The sequence below is a fragment of the Condylura cristata genome, unplaced genomic scaffold, assembly GCF_000260355.1.
Source record: "Condylura cristata isolate star-nosed mole 26May11 unplaced genomic scaffold, ConCri1.0 scaffold00001, whole genome shotgun sequence".
NCBI classification, from domain to species: domain Eukaryota; kingdom Metazoa; phylum Chordata; class Mammalia; order Eulipotyphla; family Talpidae; genus Condylura; species Condylura cristata.
In genome coordinates, this window is record NW_004567102.1 from 77,601,288 (window position 1) to 77,623,648 (window position 22,361).

The window sequence follows — 22,361 nt, forward strand, 5'->3', positions numbered from 1 at the left end:
ATGTTACGACCAGGTGGGTTTAAGCAATAGAAATTCAACTAACAATAACAGTGATAATAACATATGCTCGATTAAGTGATCCTTTCTTCTCTTTCATCCTACACAGGAGTTAATTTACATTTTAATAAACTGAACAGAAAATAATGGCAGGGTCATATTTTTCTGTGATATGAACAGAGAAAACCTTTCAGAGGGAAAGGAAAATACAGAATCAGAAGGGGGAAATGTCCATAACTCCCAGACTCCAGCATGGATGGGTTACATTGTTCCAAAACTTACTACAAATCCTCCCAAGAAAAGCACAAAGAAATTTAACAGCCTAGACCTTCAAGAAAAATTGAGGGCACTTGAGTCTTTGAGGTCATTATTTTAAAAAATGGCCTGATTAATCTTACTTCAATTAATCTAACACTTGGATAATTTAAAGGAATTTTTCATATTTCTTATTTGATATACTCACAGTATAAAATAAGGACAGCCCTTTCTCTTTTAATCTGAATTGATAATGTATGTAATTATGTATGGAATATATAATGCTGTCAGATAAGAGTCAGTGGAAACTTGCAATGCCAGGGACTTGGTGTCTGTAACAGACTTCAATACTTGACCTCAGAACTAGGAGCTTCACCTGTCTAGCAGCTGACACAACTGTCTAACTACTGCCCACCTGACTGCCGGCCAGAGAACCAATCAGAGCCTTTCAAACTGCCAAGCACCAGCTGCACATGGGAGAGAGCAGCAGAACGGAGCATGCTCTAATTCTTACACTTGGAAAACCAGTAAGAAGAACCACCAGTCTTAGGTGAAACAAGAGGCCTGTGGTGTTACCCACTATTACTCTCTTCACAAAGAAGCATGAAGTGAAGGGCTGGTGGGCATTTCTCTTCACATGTGATTTAATTTGTCTGAGCTTTAGTCTTTTGGTTGGTCAATGGTGATGTTAGAACCCATTTCCTGAGCATCATGAGTGGCATTGCTGAGTAGTAAATAAATGTGAATGTGGAGAAGAAGGGCTAGAAGTTTAGGGAGAAGGAGATTGTCAGCATTAACTAGGCACTTGGCTTTTCTTGCTTGGCAAACAGCTCCAAGGAGGCCTAGACCCTTGTTCCAGTCCCATAGCTTTTTGGAAACACATCAGTCCTACGGTATAGCAGCTCTCCCTCTAGATCCCAGGTGTCTGTGTGTACCGTCCATACCCCTTGGAGAGAATTCCAGGCCACCTCCAGCCCGGGGCAGCTCTGTTCTCAGAGCTCTAGTCTGCCCATGCTGGGAAGGCCCTCTGTGCCACTGAGCTCAAGCAGCAATTTCTAGTCCTTGTTTTGCTTTGGCAATAAGAGCAAGATTACTGTTTAGAATCAAGGTAGTTATTTTCCCAATCCACTGCGAAGTCGTTAGGCAGGTATTCTTTTGAAGGTAAATAAACACAGTCAACGACAATTATTTGATTCCATTTAGTATATTAGAAAAGGTAACGGCTTAATGGTACCTTAGTGGTCTATAACAGTTAACGCACTGCAGAAAATGAATCATAAAATCCCCTTCTCACTAATAACTCTGAGACTAGTGTTATGAAAGGCACCAAACCCCAGGGAATCATGGTATTTTCACCTTCCCACCAAGTGACAATATTATTAGTTTGGATTCTCTATTCACTGATTGTGAAAATATAGGATCTTTGCAAGACAGGAAAAATATGTAATATACTGGGTTTTTTAGACAGGAAAATTGTGGCGACATTATCTGGGGAAGGTGCTATGGCAGATAAAATGATCCTGTCGGGCCCTCCCTGGTGGTGCAATGGGTTAGAGCACAGTACTACGACGCTACCCACAGCTGCTACTCCATCAGTTTGATCCCAGCCCCAGAGGTGACCCACATGGCTCAGCAGAACTCCCCTGTCTTGCCCACTGCTCCCCTCAGCAGTGTACTTCATCAGTCTGCCTGTTCTGCTCCCCGCTCTGTCTCTGGTGAATCCTTTTACCACCCCTGCAACACTGGCCTGTACCCCAGTTCTTTATGCATAAATATATCTTTTTAAAAAATGATCCTGTTAAGATTGGATAATTTTCTGATTTGATGTTACACCTTCCCAAATGCTAGTTCATAGGTTCCTGGGCAGCAGCTGAAGGACTACCTGTTATTGATGGTGGCAGCCTCTTTGTGTGCAGACCCAGTGCTCTGGTAGGGTAGGGAGAGAAGGGTGCTGGCTTCAGATTCACACACACATACTCTTGCATTTGTTTTGGAAAGGGGTATGAGTTGCAAATATTCCTTGAGAACATGTTCTGGGCCTGCTAACTCTATGTGACAGATAACTGACAGGATGAGTTTGTTTGGTGACAGGTTGCTGTTAACCGGTTATTCCCAGTACATCCTGTCACAGAGACAGCTGTGCACATCTGGAACCATCCCAGGGAAAAGCCACAAATCAGACTTTATAAAGATGTTGCATGCTGCCCTGTCCTCTGTCACCAGAAAAGTACCTCTTCTGTAGATTTCTGTATCATCACTCATGTCACCACCATGCATGTCACAAAAAGAACAAAGATCAAAGACATGTTGGGTATCACCATTCTTTCCTTACTGTATTTCTTCATTGTACTTTTCCTTTGCATTGTTAAAAAAAAAATCTTTGGGGCCCTCCCTAGTGGCACAACAGGTTAAAGTGCAGCACCATGAACCTCACCTGCAGCAGCTTCAGTGTGAGTTCAATCCCAGGCCAGGGAGCTGACCCATGTGATGCAGCAGACCTCTCCTGACCCGCCTGCTGCTCCCCTCAGCAGTGTACTTTGACTATCTGCCTGCTTTGCTCCCCACTCTGTCTCTGGTGAATCCTCTGACTGCTCCCACACTTTTGGCCTGTACCCCAGTTCTGTATGCATAAATAAATAAATCTTTAAACAAATCTTTAATAGCAACTATAAAACAATACAACAGAGTTGATGCTTTAAGCTTTGACTGAAATAGAGAAATTTCCATTTGCTAAAAAACATATATTTTAGGCTTTCCTACAGTTTGCTTCTGGTATTGACGACAGTAACTACAACACCAAAAAGATGGTTTTAGTACTTACTAGAATCTTCCAAGTGGATGCTACCTTTCAGACTATTTTGTTACCCAGTTTTTGCTTCCCCCTTTTTTCTCTCCCTTCCTCCCCCTTTGTTTTCCTGCTAATTTCTTTGAGAGTAGCTTCTTTAATGTTGAACTCTCACAGTTGAGGGTTCAGAGAAACCTTTAAACACTTCTTTAAAACTTCTAAAACAGAACCTCCCTGGTGGTGCAGCGGATTAAAGCACAGCACTAAGAAGCTAAAGCCACTTCAGCATGAGTTGGATCCCCGCCTGCCCCGGAGGTGACCCACATGGTGCAGCAGACCTCTCCTGGCCTGCCCGCTGCTCAGCAGTGTACTTCGTAGTTCTGCCTGTTCTGCTCCCCACTCTGTCTCTGGTGAATCCTCTCACTGCCCTTGCACCTCTGGCCTGTACCCCAGTTCTGTATGCCCAAATAAATAAATCTTAAAAAAAGCTTCTAAAACAGGTGAAAATAATTTTTTCATAGTTTAATATAAAAAAGAAGGAATATAAATTGTAAGAACTTGGCTTTGAGGGATAAGACTTACATCACTCTATTTGAGTTAGTACAGTCTTTGCAAGGAGGATCTTTGCTTTCTGCTTTACAAACTTTCTAAACTTAGCCTCTGTGGTTTGATCATAAATTGTTCTTTATGCCTGTCTTCTTCTTTCCTCTTGGAAAATGCCCTTTCAATTTGGAAAATAGTACTTTAGCAACTTAAAATTTTAATTATTTCTTAGTAGGCAATACTTGAAGATTGATTAGAATTTAATTTCCCCTTCTGCCTAGCATGGTATTTTGCATCTTACTTTTAGAGTAAGTAAGCATGTATCTTTCTCATATTTTCAACTATATCTCAATAGATTACTAGTTAAAAAGAACTCCTTGGAAAATATTTTTATTAAAGTACAAGCTCAATATTAATATCACCAGTCTTCTAAATACTCCAAGTTCTTTAACTCCCTACATATCTCTACCACTGTCTCCATGCAGGAGCTTTACTATCTGTTGACTTAGACTGGGATATGTCAGGGGTACAAGGAGCCTGTTATTCTCAACCCCACAAGTGACTGAACTTGCTAACTTTCTCAACTTCTAGTACTTCAGTAAACATCCCAGGGACTCCTCACTCTCAGTGAGGTGAGGGAGGGGAATTTCACTACAGAGAGCAGCAAATTTCTAGAACAGTGTTTAAAATCTGGGAGTTATCAAATTGTTTCTCCAATCTGTTACCTTGATTTCAAGAAATACATACTGTTTACCAAATTCCTAATCCATGTGTAAGTACTCTGATGTGGGGATTATTCATGCAATGCTCTCTTATGAAACTGCTTATTACTTGGGGAAATTTTTTTAAGACATTTTATTATTTATTTATGCATACAGAACTGGGGTACAGGCCAGAGGTGCAAGGGCGGTGAAAAGATTCACCAGAGACAGAGTGGGGAGCAGAACAGGCTGACTGATGAAGTACATTGCTGAGGGGAGCAGCGGGAGGGTCAGGAGAGGTCTGTCGCGCCATGTGGGTCACCTTCAGGACCGGGGATCGAACTGGTGCTGAAGTGACTTTAGCTTCTTAGTGCTGTGCTTTAATCCACTGTACCAGGGAGGGCCACTTGGGGAAAATTTAATCACTGCTGACATGAGTAGAAATCATTAAATGTATACTAGTACTCTGATCAGGAAACATTTTACCTGAGTTTCTAATAAGTATATCTGATGTAACTATTTCTGTACCACCAACCATATAGAAGAATTGATTCACACTACCTAGTTGTTCTACTTACTCTGGGCTTTTGTGGCCCTAGATATGATAAAATTAGTGAAATCACCTAAGTAAAATATCAGGGGTTTCATAATGCATAAACTTATTTACTACAGATTGTAGATTTATCATAGAGTATATCAAAAATATTTTTCCAGCCCAATGCTACATTGACATTTAACATGTCTCTAAGAACCAAGAGGTAATGAGTTATTTTCATTGCCCCTTAAAGTTTTCCTAGCAGTATTTGAAAGTACTTTATTTTTACCTCTATGGAGTTTGTTTTATGTGTTATAAGACCATTACTGAATAAATATTTGCAGAGAGATGATACCAGAACTCCAGAGTTTGTCAACAATTACAAAGCTTGAATAGTTGGGCTTCACTTTTTTTTTTTAAGATTTATTTATTCATACAGAACTGGGGTACAGGCCAGAGATGCGGAGGGTGAGAGGATTCACCAGGGACCAAGTGGGGAGCAGAACAGGTAGATCCATGCAGTACACTGCTGAGGGGAGCAGCGGGCGAATCAGGAGAGGTCTGCTACGCCATGTGGTCACCTCCAGGGCAGGCGGGAATCGAATTCATGCTGAAGTGGCCTTAGCCTCCCAGTGCTTCGCTTCAACCCACTGCGCCACCAGGGAGGGCCCTGGGCTTCATTTTTGCCAATTACCTTGCTCTTTTCTTTCCTCTGCAAGACCTGAAAAACACTTGGGACTAAAATACTGGGCCCAGACTTTATTATTGCAACTTTGATGGTGTTCTGCTCTTATGTTACAGGCAATGAAAGCTTGGAAGAAAACTATGTCCAAGACAGTAAGATGGGCTTCGTCATCAACGCCATCTATGCCATGGCACATGGGCTACAGAACATGCATCACGCCCTGTGCCCAGGCCACGTGGGCCTCTGTGATGCCATGAAGCCCATCGATGGCAGGAAACTCCTGGACTTCCTCATCAAGTCCACGTTCATCGGCGTGTCCGGAGAGGAGGTGTGGTTTGATGAGAAAGGGGATGCTCCTGGAAGGTAACAGTCTTTTCCCATCATGAGTCCTAATAGTCTGGCACTCGTGTCTGAACCAGGCAGATGGCAATTCTGCCTTTGACTCCTTGGTTTCTGGGTGTCATGAAGATAAATGCAACTAAATAGCTAAAAGGCCAGGGCTCATGCTAGAGGAAAATTACAAAAGACCATGCAGCTTTAAGAGATATTATAATGCTTGAGGTAACCAACCCTACCCTGTATCCTGCCTGTGCCTTCCCTTGCTGGGCTGTCCCCTGGCCCTCCCCTCAGAATACCAGCGACCTCTGTTTTACAACTCTCTCAGGCCTGGTAGATTCACAGTGCTTGGGCAGCTTAAGAGAGAGACTTGGAGCCTTAGGCATCAGCCCCACAGGTTTTTTAATAGCACACAGGGGACACAAGCCATCAGGAAGACAGCAATGAAAGCCTCCTGCAAATCTTTATATGCTGGTTTCTCTGGGCTGGCTCTGGCCTCTCTGCTGGTCTCCCTCTTGCAGCTGTCCCTCATTCTGCCAGACATTCCCCAGTCTCTTCTCCTGTCTCTGAGTGACACCACTATTACAGCCTCAGCCTCTTGGCTCAGGTGCACCCACTCATGCCTGCCCACACCATACTCCAGGTGTCCCCCATCAGGCACGTGCCCCACGCCCATGCCCCTAAGTATCTTCTGCATTCAGGGCCACGGGTGACAGGCATAGAGGCCAGCAGCCTAAAAAGCCCAACTAGTTCATTGGCCCACAACCTCACTGCAGTCTAAGAAATGGATCACATCAGACCGGCAGGTTGCCAGATCTTTTTTGATCACTTGGCTCCAATGCCATATTGGTTGTAACATCTAATATTCAATCTGCTTAAAGTGTTTACTATTTGAAGACAGCCAGGTCCTTATAAGTATCCCTCTTTCTCAGGCTAACTTTTATTCCTGCTAACTTCTGTCTCTTGAAACAAGAGAGGAGAATGGTCTTTCTATAGTTCAGTCTCTATGGATTTTAGATTTAATTAGGAAGCCAACTAATATACATATATTTTCCCAAGTCATTTTACGTATGTCAATTCTGCAGTACTTGTTTTCAGAACAGTCTACTCACTCATAATTGTGTTCATTCATTCAAAATTTCCTAGGAGAGGATAGAACAGTGGGAGAAGAATTAAAACCTGCCACAAGAAAGAAAAGGCCCTCTGCTGGGTGGCTGAATTGTATGCCCACAGTCTTCTCCCCACCCCCCATAATTCCAGGGACCCTCCATTGTATGAATTTTCAGAGTGAGAATGTCTTAGGAAAGCATATATTGCACTAAAATGGGGCTTCTGGTCATTTAATCCTCACTGCTATGAACATATCATTGTCCTTCTTTTACAAATGATAAATCTGAGGACCAGAGAAAGTAAGAAACTCACACAGAGTCACCCCGAGGCAGGGCAGGGCTGTCTGAATCGGAGGCTTGTAATCTTTTACCCAATCACTGCCTTTGGTAATCCTAAAATTAGGCAGTTGCAGGCAACCCTCTTAATGTCACTTCAAAGGTACAGTACCAGATTATTGGGCCTCGAATAGTTGTCTGCATATCTCTTCCTTTCATGTCAGCTTAAAATTGTGTATTTAGCATCCCTGTGGGGCCTAAGTAAGATGCTCTGTTTGAAACCAACAGCTCTAGATAGGACAAACGATTTAAGCAATTGTCAGCAATTACAATGATGAACTTGTCCAGTTCTTTCTAAGCTGCCGGCTAAGTAGAAGCAAATTTAGGTTGAAATGCAAGTGGGATTAATGGAATGATGTAGAGTCTGGGCATGTGGACAGCTTCACAGGGTTGTTAGTGCCTTAAGAAATGGTACCAGGTGGATCAGTGGGCCTGAGTTTGAGAGCAGAGATCACTTTCCCCTGTCAGCCATGGCCCACTCGCTCATTGGAAACGAGGCTTTCTAGGGGGTGGTAAGAAGGCACAGAGCAGCTTCTCTATGGATCCCGGCAGATGAGTGAAAGAGAGTCCTAGAGCCCCCAGAGGCTTTTCGGGAATTTAACGATCTCACTTGTAGTGAAACAAGCAGCACAGGGCTGGCAGGGGGGATAGAAGTCTCACAGGCCTCCAAGCTCCTGTGAATCTTTACTCTGGTGCGTCTCATGGTTTCTTCCCCTCATAACCATTCTCATCGTTTCGCTCTGCTCCACACCGCCCTGCGATGCTGCCCTTACAGCCTGCTCTCGGCTCAGGTGTGCCCACTTACACATGCCCACACAGTGCTCCAGGTGCTCACCATCAGGCATGTGGACCCCGAGCCCACACTCCCAAATGCCGCCTGCATTCAAGGCCACAGGTGATAGCCGCAGAGACCAACAGCACTAAAGCCTGAGTATCTTCTTTTATCCTGCAGTGAGGCTAGGAACGGACCACTGCCTTCAAGAGTCTGTAGGTGGGTCTGGCAACTGCACGCTACGTGCCTAGCCCAGGTGCGCTTTACACATTCCATATGTGGGCTCCTCTCCTCTCATTGTGAGGTACACAAAATACAGGCCATTTGAGCCTGTTTCTTTTCCATCTTTACATATTTAAGTCGTGAACTTCCCCCCAGGTCTCTTTTCAGGGACCATTTCCTCTTCCTTGAAATTGGTTAGCTTAATTCATGCTCAACTTCTGTATCAAACTAACTCACCTCGCTTCTATCTGCTCCATACATGATCCTTGCTTTTGGCCTTTCTTGTAATTATCTGCATTAGTTGCCATGCAACATAAACTGAATGTATTGAGAAGATGCTTCAAAGTTGTAATTTATGCCAAATAAATCCCAATTTGCCAGGAAGGGGCCCGGGGCCCAGAGAGGAGAGCAGTGCTCATTATAAGCCCTGCACAGAGGAGGCCGCTTATCAGCAAGCCAGTATTGCCCCCTTGGTATCTCAGTATTTTTTTTTTTCTTCTCCATATTTTGGGGGTTTTAAGAAAATTATTTTAAAACCAAAGTATTGTGGATTTTTCAGTTTTTAAATTCTAATGAAGTGTGAATTTATTTCTCTTATTGAAGGGCAAATGAGTACATGGAAATAAAAGCTTGAGGAAACTGACTTATAGGAAGAAGATATTCTAAAGCTAGCTAGCTTTCATTGGAAGTCTACAGAAAGCTTTACTAAAAATTTGTAGCAAAACATAAACAGTGAAGGAAATGGAAAAGGAAACAGTGTATACTGTTCACAGCAGGTTCTATAACCACAGTGAGTTTTGAATGGAAAAATAGTGGAGGTGAAGATTAGTGTCTTTGAGCAGCCCATAGAGAATATCCATTTGGATGCCAATTCAGTTACATGGAAGAACATTCTGGTGCATCTCAGCATCCAGGGGAATAAGACTCTTCTTATTCAAAGTTAAAACAGCAAAGAGGAGTCAGGTACTCCAGGTATTCCTTTCCACCTTTTACTTATGTGAATTTTGTTCACCTGGAAAATTAGGGAGAAAAAGTCTTTGCTCTCTGAGTCCCCTTTTCCTATGGGGAAAGCTATTCATATAAATTACCAAAACCTGGATTTGGAGAATCCACTAATTACTGTATTTGTAACAGAATGATTTGTACATCAAAAACAGGCAGACAACCTAATAAAGGATAACATTGTCTAGATAAAGAACCAGGCCAGAGACAGTCAACAGTAAAGTTCACTTTGACTGTTACTTCCTGGAGTGTTGTACTGAAGATTCTGAGTTTGAATCAGGTGTAGAGGAGGAAAAAATTCCAGTTTGAATTAGTTAGGGGTATGGTGGTGGTGTGGGGAGGAAGACCACTCAGGGGGACATGTTTATGTTAGTTGTCATCTATTTTGGGGGGTCAAGCAAAAGGCATGAGGCTCATATCCTAGGGCAGGAGGTGAGAACTCAGCCCAGAGACTGCAAAAAGAGACCATGTTGGAAAGCCAGTAAGGGAGAGGAAGACACACAATCTTTTGGAAACTGCCACGTGCGTAATAGTTTAACTGGCAATATGGAAAGTGGTATGGAAAGATGACTGAAGAATGCCAGAGAGGTTCCAGTGGTAAATGGCTAACCCAACACAGGTGTTCCCCATTTTCCTGCAGCAATAGAAATAACCAGTGTTTTAGGGCACCATCATAATAAAAACCTGAATTATACAGCAATTGTGTTATGTCTTTCACATGTATTTCTCCCAGTTGTGAAGCAGGTTTTTACATGCCTAAGAATAGTATTCATGAACTTTAAAGAACTTAGTAACATAATCTGTCAAAATGTTAGGAGAGATTGCAGTTTACACTATCTAATGGCAAGTTCTCATATTGGAGAACAATCCACATTGGACAAGGATGAGGCCTGAGCCTCAGGACACAACCTGGCTACAATCGATTTTCTATACATAGACATTGCTTCCTATGGCATATGGTGTTTCTAATTACTGAAGTAATGGGCACCGATTATATGAATTGGAAAAAAAAAATGTTTCTCTCAATCAAGGAACAGACCGGTTTAAATATCAGTGATTAAATTGTTAGCACCCAAACATTCTTGCTAGTTAAGGATTCCTTTCTTAGATTATTTGCTCTATTAGCACATAAAAAAATGACACCAGATTTGGTAAGTCTCACCTTTTTTAATCTAGAATATGGTATCAGAATGTGAAAAGGAAATTTTCAGTTTAGTAATTGGATTAAAAAACAAATGGTCTCAAGAATTATTACTTGTCAGAAGAATAACTTAATGAATAGTGATTTGAAGGCAGTGGTGCGCCATTCAGCACACAGAACTATTTTGTGGAGAACAGACAGAAAGAAAGGTAAACCAGTAATACATTCTTTAGCAAATACGGACAGTACAGAGACTGAGGAGGGGCATATTCATTTTGGAACATCAGAGGAAACAGTAGAATTAAAGTAATGACAGTGTCTAGTGTTGAACTAGGGAGGGCTCTTTTGTCTCCTTTCCAGTATGATCTACTTAACAGGTTTCTTTGTCATGTCTTCCTCATCTCCAAGACACACGTTGTCTTTTTTCAGGTATGACATCATGAATCTGCAATACACCGAAGCTAATCGCTACGACTACGTACTTGTTGGGACCTGGCATGAAGGGGTCTTGAACATTGACGATTATAAAATCCAGATGAACAAGAGTGGGATGGTGCGGTCTGTGTGCAGTGAGCCTTGCTTAAAAGGTCAAATTAAGGTAAGCCAGCCCCAGACATTCTTAGATGATGTCCTTGAGGAGGCCTTTTGCTGGGGCATGCTTAAAGGCAAACACACATTGTTCTTAGGTAAGACTGTTCAGAAAGACTGTGTGATACTTACTGGTTTGTTCTTGTTTTTAGCTAAAATTAAAGATAAAGAAAGGGTAGGAAAAGAAAGATTATTTAACTATTTACAACAGTCTTTATTGTACTCTTGATGGTGAACTTGAATCTTAAACACGATATAGAAATTAGGAATGAATAACTAAAATTAAAATGGAAACAGAAGAAAACGTGGAAACCCAAACCAGCCACACTGCTTAGTCATACTTCTAGCTATTGTTATGGAAAGCAGAGCTGAACCATGCCGGGCACACACATAAATAAGAGGTTGAAGCGAGGTAACAGAGAAGCTGCTGCTCATTTCTCTTTGCTCCCCCAAGTCCTTTGCTATTCCTGAAGCTGATATGTTCTTGCCAAGTGACAGTCCCCACTTTCTAATTATTCTCAGAAGCTTTATATTTTGGGTTGGGGCAAGTGATAGTACTGTACACAGAAGTAGTGTAAATAAAGATCAACTACTGAGCATTTGGGTGGATGTACTAGAGAGAGGGTTCTCCATGAAGAAGGCAGGGAAACAGCATGCTGTGTCCCATGCTATTTTAGACCAACTGGATGATGCACTAGGAAATAGAACAGAGGGGAGTGATCGCACGCTGGCAGGAGTACAGATTAAATGACCTTATAGGTCTTTCCCATCTAATTTTCTGTGATTCATCTCTGGAGCGACAAGCTGTCACGTAAATGTCGGCACAGCTGGAGGGGGGCAGACACTGTGTGAGACTCTGGTGTCCCCTGCTGCCATGTCTCTGTGCATTTTTGAGTGCTGCAGAGTACCCATGCAGGGCAGGAGCACTGATATCCACGAAGGGTCCTTGGGGTAGCAGTCCAGGTGTGTATGGAAGTGCTGGTGCAGAAGCTCAAAAAGCCTAATCTCAGCTGATCAAAGTACATTATTTGAAACTCGCAGTATCTTTCAGCAGCTGAGAAGAGTTGGCTGGGTAGACTTTGACTCCCAGTGACCCTAGTCCCTCTGAGGTGCAACATCTCACCATCATTTTAAATATCTTGTGCTCTATCTGCATGTGTGATATAATATTTTATCATTGTCATGATAGCTGCTAATCAGATTGAGCTATGACAGGAGACCTCCTGCCATGTAGTGACTAATCCTTGAGCTTGGGGACCAGGAGAAGATCTGGGGAGGGGTCCTGGCATGGGGTGTTCAGGAGATTTGTAGATGCCATTTGTTTCTACTCATGAAGGATTATTTCTTTTTTAAAAGATTTATTTATGCATACAGAACTAGGGTACAGGCCAAAGGTGCAGGGGCAGCGAGAGGATTCACCAGGGACAACGAGGAACAAAACAGGCAGATCAATGCAGTACACTGCTGAGGGGAACAGTGGGCAAGTCAGGCGAGTTCTGCCATGCCATGTGGGTCACCTCTCGGGTTTGGGATTGAACTCACACTGAAGTGGCTGCTGCTAACTTGCAGTGCTGTGCCTTAACCCACTCTGCCACCAGGGAGACCCTAAAAGGAGGATTTCTGTAGTTAGAAGGACTCCAGCCAAACCAGTGCGTATGCACTGAATGTCCACACTGCATTCCCCCAAAGAATCCATTGCTGCTTATCTTCTAAGCAAGGTTTTTGACATTAGACTGTCAGGTGACCTGTAGGAGAATATCTTCTGACGTTCAGAAGCCCCACCATCTTCCACGGGATATTGTGTTTTTCATCTTTTGTAGGTGGTAGGAAAAACTAGGACATCTGAAGCCAGGAGTTATTTGTAAGGATGTAGGGTAGGGAGGATAATCCCCCACCCCTCTGGGTTCTGTTTGGGTTGGATGGGCAAACAAATTAACCAGATTAGTAAGAGAGGAAATTTAATACATTGCAGAGCATTTATCTGACTGTTAAATTTTAAACTAAGTCAAATTGGGAGCATATATCCTGAGCTAAGGGTCTCAGGGAATCAAGAAGGTGGGGCTCTCACATCACAAAGAGGGTCATTTGACATAGCAAAGCCTTACTCCTGATGCTTGTTTTGCCTTAAGATTGGCTTCTTGGATAAAATGCTTATTTCTGGAGGTGACTGTAAATCTACCTTTCTTAGAGTCATGCTAACTGCTTCTCCCAAAGCTCACAGGCCTCCTCTAACCTCATTTCCCTATAACAAAGTGACACATTTGAGAAAGAGTCACCCTAAGCACCTTGGCAAAAGACTGCATTAATGGTTTGGGAGGAAAGCCACCCTATTGGGGTGGTCCAGAGGCCCAGAGCTGGTACATTCTGTGGCCCCAGGGTGGCTTACGGGGACACGGGACTCCTTTGCAGTGTGGGTGGCAGTTTTGAGTCTGCAGCGTAGACTTTGGCTGTGACACAGTTCAGGGAATTACAAAGTTTAATTTTGCAGGGCATAAGGGAGGGGCAGGGAAACCTGGCAAGAGAAAAGTAATCACTCCAAAGATTCCTGGCACTCAGTTCCCTTTCGCATTTCCCTCCTGTTGTTCTGACTGCTGGCAGGCCATGAATGGGGGCTCACATGCAGGCTGTAGTCCCATTTGTGGGGGAGCTAGGGCTCCTGCTTCCTTCAGTCAGAGGAAAGCTGCCTGTGTACTTCTCCATCCAGCCTCGAGGCTGTTTGCTCCTGCCGTCAAGCTTGCTTTATGCTCAGCAGGTGTTATCAAAGGAGATCCCCAAAAGCATTACTGAGCAGAGCACTTGCTGTAAATCCGGATCCCTTGGGGATCGATTTGAGAAATACTGTGAACCTTGCAGAAGAAAAATATGCCAACCCCTCACAGTACCCGCCGTACAGGTGAGGGATGTTTGTCTGTTCCCCATACACACCATGGGAGGCACACAAGCAAATGGAATCTGAACCCCAAGTACAAAGAATAGTATTTCCACACTTAGACCACCAGTTGTCAGGGCCAGTCAGATCTCAGCCACTGCAAAAGGAGAGAGACAGTTCCTAAGAGATTGAAGTTCTTGCCCTCTTATTTACTTGGAAAGATAACCTTTAGGATAGACTCATTCATTTTAAATACCAAATATCATTGAAGATGCTAACATAATTATTTGCTGTCTTGTATGATAACCCAGAGAACATCTTAGGATCATTTTCCTAGAAGTTAAAAGTCCAGTTTTCTCATGTAGTTGATTTGTAGCAACATAAAATCTTATAAACATAAAATCTTATGAAGGTAAAGATGAATTTCAGCTAAACACATGTAATTAGCTCAAACACAAGTGAATATAATCAAACTTTCTATTCATGTGAGTTACATGAGTCATGGTCTGGACAAGGAAAACAGAGCCCATGCCATGGGGCTGTAGGGAGGGACTTCACTATGATGAAAAAAACGCTCTGAGAGCAAAAGGGGACACTGAGGCAGCTCAGCTAGGAACAACACAGGACGTAGTCCCATCCCAGGGCTTAAGGGAGACAAGGAACCCTACCTGACGGACCCCTGAAGAGGTAGGGGAAGATAACTTGGCTTCTCCCTTCTCTTCCTATCCCACTGGATCCTTCCATTTAGCCAAACCTCTCCACAATGGAGCCAGCAGGAGAGCCCACAAAACGTAGACCCAAGCTGCTTAGTTCAGGTCCCCTTAAGTGTGTTAAGCTAAGCAGGGCTGACAAGCTAATACATTATAGAGAGGCAGAATCCCTGGGAAACAGGCTCGGGGAAGGAAAGGGCAACATAGAAGGCTGCAAAATGCCACCCTGATGGAGCTGCTGTACTAGTGAGCAGAACACTGCTCGCTGAGCTTGCCTGGGCCTCAGCCTCACAGAGCTCTCTGGACAGGCTGCTTGAACTCCAGTGCCTGCAGGCAGGGAGAAGAAAGCATGCACCATGGTGTGCTGTTTTCTGCCTTCTGTTGTCAAAGTTAACACACAGGGAATTGCATCCCTTGATTCCTTGAACAGTTGCTGGGAAGCCAGAGTGCAGCTACTGTTCCGCGACCCTCCTGCAGCTGTAGAAGCAGCGAGAGCAGCACGCACCTTTGTAGTTTCATGTAGACTGGGCTGGACCCCTGCTGTGATTAGAGCAGTGGAGGCCTAGTGGAACCTAACGCCTACTCCCAGGAAGACAGTGACAGCAGGCCAGGTGAGACCAGAAGATGAGGTAACAGTGATCAAGACCTAAGTGAGGGTAGCAGAAGTGTCCAGAACTCTCCAACTGCCAGTGGCCAAGGAGATGGGTAGAGAAAGAGTCTGAAGCAGCTTATAATGTGGTAGACAGTGGGTCTGAGAACAAGCAATAGTGTCTGCATGGGTCTGGCCTCCCTGACCAGCCTGCTGCTGTTTCCCTTGGCGTGGCGCAGAACCAGAAGGGAGTTGGGGGAGTGGGGTGGGAGGCAATGAAAGGAAGGAGAAGGGAGGCTACAGAGACCTGAGACTGACATTTGTCAAGCTTGATCTTGTGCAGCTATAGGTTCACACACTGGGGCAGCCTTTAAATCAGCTCCCATTGCTCCTTTCCTATAAGTGAGGAATCTGAGGCTCTTCCCCTGGCTCCCCCCGCTAGAGAGTGTCAAGGCTGGATTTGGTAAAACCCATTCTCTGATCATCCCATAGCAAGTTGTTTTTCAGCAATTCTTTCATTCTATGAACTGGCAACATTTTCAGTGCTGGGTCTTATTTTCTCAATAGTTCACAATAAAATCAGACATAGAGGTCCACTTTAGAAATTCTGAGAAAGACCTGATGATTCTTGTATGTGGACTGTAAAGACTCAAAACCAAAGACCATACAAGTTTAAACCAAAACAAACCCTTAGGAAAAAATGACTGCAGAATTGAGGCTACCAAAAGGGAGAAAGGGGGTGATCTAGGGTGGAGAAGTTTTGGGGCTTTGGTGGTGGGTTTAGTGTGGTAACACATCTGAAGAGGTATGAACATGTATCCCTATATCACATACAGTGTTGTCAACCAAAGCTACCTTCATAAATAAATGTTTGAACATTATTTTCATACAGTAAAATATATCTTATTTGAAGATTGAAAGCCCAGTTATTTATATATATATATATCTGCAACTATACATTTTAGAGTTGGGTGAACTAATTTTCATTCATGAAATAAAACTGATTTCATCCTATTTGTTGAAATGTGGACATTTTATTAGAAATACAACGTTTGAGTCTCTAATTCTTTGGAAGAGTGGCCCTTAGAAGATTGCTTAGCTTCAGCTGCTAGAGAGCCCCTTGCTCGGTTGCAGAAGGTACTTGTATCACTCTCAGTTTTCCACTCCAGTTAGATGAGCAAAGAGGCCAATGAACAGACTTGTTGAGTATCAGGCTAAGAGGAAATGATCATTTTGATTATGATATAAGATGCCTCCAAAGTTGGAAATTGGCCAAGAGAATCATCAAGCAACCATTGACACCTTCGTTAGAACTCTGAATGGCGTTGGATTGTGCCTTGAGCATTACTAGGTCATGATGCCAGGACAGCTGGCCTGTGATAGTTCTGTTGGCAGGTACAGCTTCTGGAGAAAAAACACTATTCATAATTTCTACTTCTTTCAAAAGTATAATTTCCTTACTGACACTATCACCTTTTTATTTAGGTCATTGTTAGTCCAGTATATGATATACTACTAAGTCTCTGCAGAGATTAGGACCATAGACCAGAACATTTGTCATCCTTTAATAACCTAAAGGTCATCTTTGTAATAAAATGCCTGCCATCAAATTTCTCTTTAACATTTTTCTTCTCTTCCTCTGTACATTTTCCTGCTTTCTATATATTTTCAGTTGCTCATTTAGTCCAAATTCCAGTATTATTTTTCGCTAAAATTGTCAAGCCCTTAGTATCAACACACCTTAAGAATGATAAGAAAAGGAATGTGGTAAATTCATTATTATAGGTCACATACTATTTGTTATCCATTCTTCTTATTACTTCAGGCAGAAATACTTAACAGGAAATATGTCTTTGGTCCATGTTACCCAGTGGCAAAGTTGACAAGAAAATGTAGGCACGTTGTAATGTTCCTCCTTCAGGTTGTAAAGAACAGCTGCTAATATCAACAATTAAGGGTTTCCAAGGAAGATAAACAGCTTCAATAATGTAGTAAATTATAAAATACTGTGCGGGGGACCTTGACCAGCAAGGCCGGAGATTAGGGGCCCCAGGTCTGGCGTACAAAAGAGTCGATTGCGATGGTGCAGCAACAGAGAGAGAGAGTTTATTGAGTTTCACAGCGGCTTATATGCAGGAGGGAGGATGATGCAATCGCGGAAGCGGGGAGGGAAGGGAACCAATGGGCATACAGTCAGTACATCTGGTGGGCTGCTGGTCTCGTGAGAGAGGGAAATGGGCGTGAATAGGAGCAAGGAGGAAGGGTGTGGGCAGGAAACTCCTTTCCTCATGCCTTTTGCAACCCGGATGTTTTCTACATAGATTCCATTTCACCTTTATATGGCGCAAGATGCTGGCCTCGGTCCCCAACAATACTGTATTGCATGAATCAGTGAGAATAACTTTGAAAGTGTTATCACTCTACTTGTTTTGCAATTATGAAAATTGTAAAAATTTCATCTAAATATAGAACATCCAAATATATACAAAGGTACCATTTCTTGGTAAAACCTATGATTTAGTGAAATACTGTCCTTTGATCTCTGAATTAGGAAATAAGAGACACTACAAGAAAGGAAAATGGGGTGAGAAGTGGATAGGTGATGCTTCCCTGCCCACTCTCATTCTCACCTTGAAGCTGAGTAGATTCTCTGCTATTTTTCTTCTTGATCATATTGTGGGACATGCTGGATAGATAATTTTATAATCAGTGTTCCTATCTGAAATTGTCCCAAATTTAGAATTAAAGTCAGCTATATGTAGCTATATCTTTATTCTTGTTGTTATTTTATGTTAGGTCATAGAATTTGAACAGTCTTTCATCGCCTTCTACTATATATGCTTCTATATTGCTTGGATTGGCTTCCTTCCCTCCATAGTTATTTGGGGAGAAATTTTATCATGAACTTAGTATAAGAGAATTGTTTTGGCTGAAATCTACCTCAAGCATTTATTTTTCCAACATGCAATCACATTACACAATGATTATAATCATTATCTGTAGTTTGCATAGGTACGCTGTGACCTGTCCCTACTATCCAGCCCGCATATCCCCACCTGTCTAGAGAGTCTCACAGCTTCATCTATGTGAATGACTGAAAACTGAGTATATCTCTAAAATGTCTGATAGTTTCAAGTCTCCACTTTTCATGTTTTTGATCCAATGAAGTAGCTCAAAGTCCCAGAAGAGAAACATTCCAGAAAAATAGATGACTTGATCAACCTATAGAAGTTCCAAGTAATTTCTGTGATTCCCTGGTTTCTTATATTAAAAACCTGCCTACATATATTAAAAAATATTCATCATCACTTGTAATAAGGGAAATACATATTAAAATCACAATGAGATACCATCTCACACTAATGAGAATGGCACAAATTAAAATAGCTAACAACAAAGTTGACAAGGATGTGGAGAAAAAGGAACTTTCCTACACTACTGGTGGGAATGCAAAATGATACAACCACTATGGAAAGTTGTTTGGAGGTTTCTCAAACTGCTAAAAATAGATCTTCCATGTGACTCAGCAATCTCACTCCTAGGTATCTACCCAAAAGACACAAAAACATCAACCAAAGGACACCTCCACCCCCATGTGTATTGCTGCTCTATTTACAGTAGGGAAGATTTGAAATCAACCCAAATGCCCAAAAATAGATGACTGGATCAAGAAGAAGATGTGGTATACATATACAGGGGAGTATTACTCAGCAATCAAAAAGGATACACTTGTGCCTTTTGCAGCAACATGAATGGAGCTAGAAGGGATCATGCTTAGGAAATGAGCCAGAAATAATAATAATAATAATAATAATAATAATAATAATAATAATAAATGGATGGTTTCACTCATAGCAGGAGCATAAGTGATCGGGAAGCAATTGTAACAATGTAAAAGAGAAAAACAATGAACAACTATAAACCAGAGACATTTTATGGGGGTGCATAAGGGAGTAGGACCAACTGGGCTGGGAAGAGCTCATGGGGCTATGGCATGGCACATGGGTGAAGTGATGGTGGGCAGTCCACGGGGATTATAACCAAGATGAAAAAATGCACAAATGAAGAATAACATAAAATAAATAATAATATAGTTTTTAAAGTAAATTAAATGAATAAAAATCTGCATATAAAGTTTACTCCTAACTGCTGTATTTTTGCAAAAAGTGTAGTTTCAATGATTATTTAGTTACTGCAGTTTCTTAGCCAGTGATTGCAAGCTAATTTTATATGTAAGGTATGGATTTTTAAAAACCTGTACAAAATTCGTTTTGAATTTTTTTATGAGATGTCTTAGTACAAGGATTTTTTGAAAGAAATCAAAGAATAAAATGCAAAGTTTTTATTTCCTACTACTTCAAAAAAAAAATCCTCTCCTCCTGACTTACTGTGTATTATCTTTGGACTCTTCCCACATTTGTAATGAGTACTTTTACTCTGGTTCAAGTTTCCCTGTTTCCTTTTAATTTCAATCTAGAAAAGAAAAAGCTCCTTCATGTTCTCATTGTCAAAGATTAGAAAAAGAAAAGCACACTGAAGTGATCATCCATATATTATTTATCAACTGCATGTGACAATTGTAAACCCATGACCATATGTTTTCTTCTCTGTCACTCCCTCTTTTCCTTTCTTATTTTTTCCTAAACAATTTAAAAGTGAGGTACAAATTTGAAACTGCCTACTAATGCCAGACCTTATGTTTTCTTTTTTTAAAATTTATTTATTTGTGCATACAGAACTGGGCCAGAGGCACAAGGGAGTGAGAGGCTTCACTAGAGACAGAGTGGGGAGCAGAACAGGCAGATCAATGAAGTACACTGCTGAGGAGAGCAGCAGGTGGGTCAGGAGAGGTCTCCTGCACCATATGGTCACCTCTGGGGCAGGCGGGGATCAAACTCATGCAGAAGTGGCTTTAGCTTCTTAGTGCTGAGCTTTTACATGCTGCACCACCAGCGAGGGCCCATAACTTATTTTTTTAAAGGTAAGGATAATTCTTGTGTGGCCATATACATCAGCTAAGAATGCTAGCAGTGATATCATCCCTCACACCATCTCTAGATCTCAATTTCCTCTTTTTGTGAGTCAAAGCAAATGGCCATTTGCATATACAAAGTTAATGTAATCCTTAGTCTGGCAACCAGAAAACTATAACCAATGTTATAATTTCTCTATAATGTGATCTTTTCTATATCCACAGCAGAATAGGTTCTGAATATAAATGTTCCACTGGGATATCAAAAGCTACTTATCTGAGATGCATGTGATTGCATGCCAATGTGATCTGTGCTCTTGCTACTAAAAGCATTGGCTAAATTTTGGAAAAACTTGTATATCTTACATGTATATGAAAATTTAGAAATTACTCTGAAATAGGCTCTCCGAAAGAGGAAGAAACTAGTAGTTACCGTTTTCAACCTGGTCTGTCTGCCACTTTCAGACAGGGGGAGATGTTAATGAAACACAGGTATGTGCCATCTTGGGGTGGCAAGAGAAGATGCAGGGCCCCACTTCCGTTAAATTAACATTTATTGAATTACAACATCCTACAGAAAAGTTGAAGGAGAATGTGTAGGGATTCTTACTGCCAGCTCTCTGCTGCCTGGAATTCTTCCACCAGCTGTATTCAGGGCTTCCTGCCTCTGCTTTCCCTCAAGTATTCATTCAAATGACCATGCCCTTTGTACGGTTGTACTCCCCAAACAATAGAGTTACAAAAACACGTCAATATAATTTTATTAAATACAATGTCAAATGACAGATGTCTTAGTGAGTCCCTGTCTGGCCACCACATTCAAAGGTTCCCTCTCAGGAGTGGGCCTACGATGGGGCAAAGAGTCTGGCTCTCAGGGGTGCTCATTCTCAAGGTAGGCTCTCATATTCACCTCATGATGGTCCCTACCCTGCACCCTCTTTCTCTTCCTGGCTTTGTTTTCTCAAAGCCCTACTTTAGGATGACATCTCTTCAATGCTGGGAAGATCATGCACTGCTTATTTCTAGCCTTGACGTCATGGGTAATTGAAGCACCCCAAATGTGCATTGTGGATGAATGAATGGGCGGATAGATGAATAACAGAGTGACTATACACTGCATAAACATTTATCAGTTTCTCTCTGAGCAGTACACTTTCATGATGTTAGATTATGGGCTTCTTACCCTCAACGATCATGTCCTGTCATTTAGTTGTCCCTGTGCATAACATCTTGTCTGGTGTCCTGGGCCACAAGACAAAGGATGACTCATTGTCTAGCTGACAACCTCTTAGGTATAATTTTGATTCGCAGCATAAATTGCCATCACTGTGGTAGTCACTATAACAGTCCAGTTCTTGGAAATAACTGGAGATGACTAGATTTGCACTAGGCATAGATCCCTTCACTAGCTGTTTCCTTCTCTACAAAATGCATAATTAATGTTGCTCCAAGGAATGGTTGTAAAGGTTAGTGTAATTCTCTGCAGGGCACCAAGTGTAATTCTCTGCAGGGCACCAAGCCCATAGCCTGTTTCAGTCAGTCTATGGCCATTGTGATCATTTGATATTCCTGTGTATTTTATTATGTATTCTCTTGAATAAATTATAATATAGGTATTTCTCTAAAATTTTTATTTAGTTCTTGTAAGACTCTTTTCAATTTCTCTTATTTTCCAGTTTCTTTTTCATTTTTCTGGTTTAGTCTGTATTATTCTCCTCCTTTCTTCCATATGCATCACTGAGTCATTAGCAGTGCCAAGAACTGTGCTAGCACTAAGCATAGCTAACGATGCTATGCTCCTTCTTTTGAGGAACATGTAGTGTCTCTGGCATAGAACAGATCAGCAATTCGCATGCAGTATTGCTTAAGCCCCCAGGTAGGCTGTTGTAGGGACATAAAAGGGAAGAGCTAGCAGATTCTCCTGCAATCCAATAAGTGTAAACCTCATTTCTTTATTCAGTTTTGTCTTCTAGGTATTTCCCTTCTGAAAAAATTTTCAATTTTCTTTGATTCATAACTATTTTCCTTCATCATATGCTCTTGATGCTGTTTACTTTCTTCCATCCTTTTTTCTAAATAAATCCTTAATTTCAAAACTCCCTTTCAAGTTACTTCAGAAACTTAGTCACAACATGAATACTCGGTGTCCTATGGCATAAACACTTTACGACTCCCACAGATCCGTTGTTACAGAATCGCTGATTGTATGTCTCA

General features: G+C 41.9%; 1 protein-coding gene across 4 annotated transcripts in view; it reads left to right on the plus strand.

Moving 5' to 3' along the window:
- Positions 1–22,361, plus strand: part of GRM1 (glutamate receptor, metabotropic 1) — a 354,908-nt gene that overhangs the window by 282,006 nt on the left and 50,541 nt on the right. For all 4 annotated transcript variants that reach the window (XM_004673917.1, XM_004673920.1, XM_004673918.1 and 1 more), the window contains exons 4-5: positions 5,618–5,864; positions 10,849–11,017. In XM_004673917.1, coding sequence (XP_004673974.1) covers positions 5,618–5,864; positions 10,849–11,017 — 416 coding nt within the window. The remainder of the gene's footprint in view (positions 1–5,617; positions 5,865–10,848; positions 11,018–22,361) is intronic.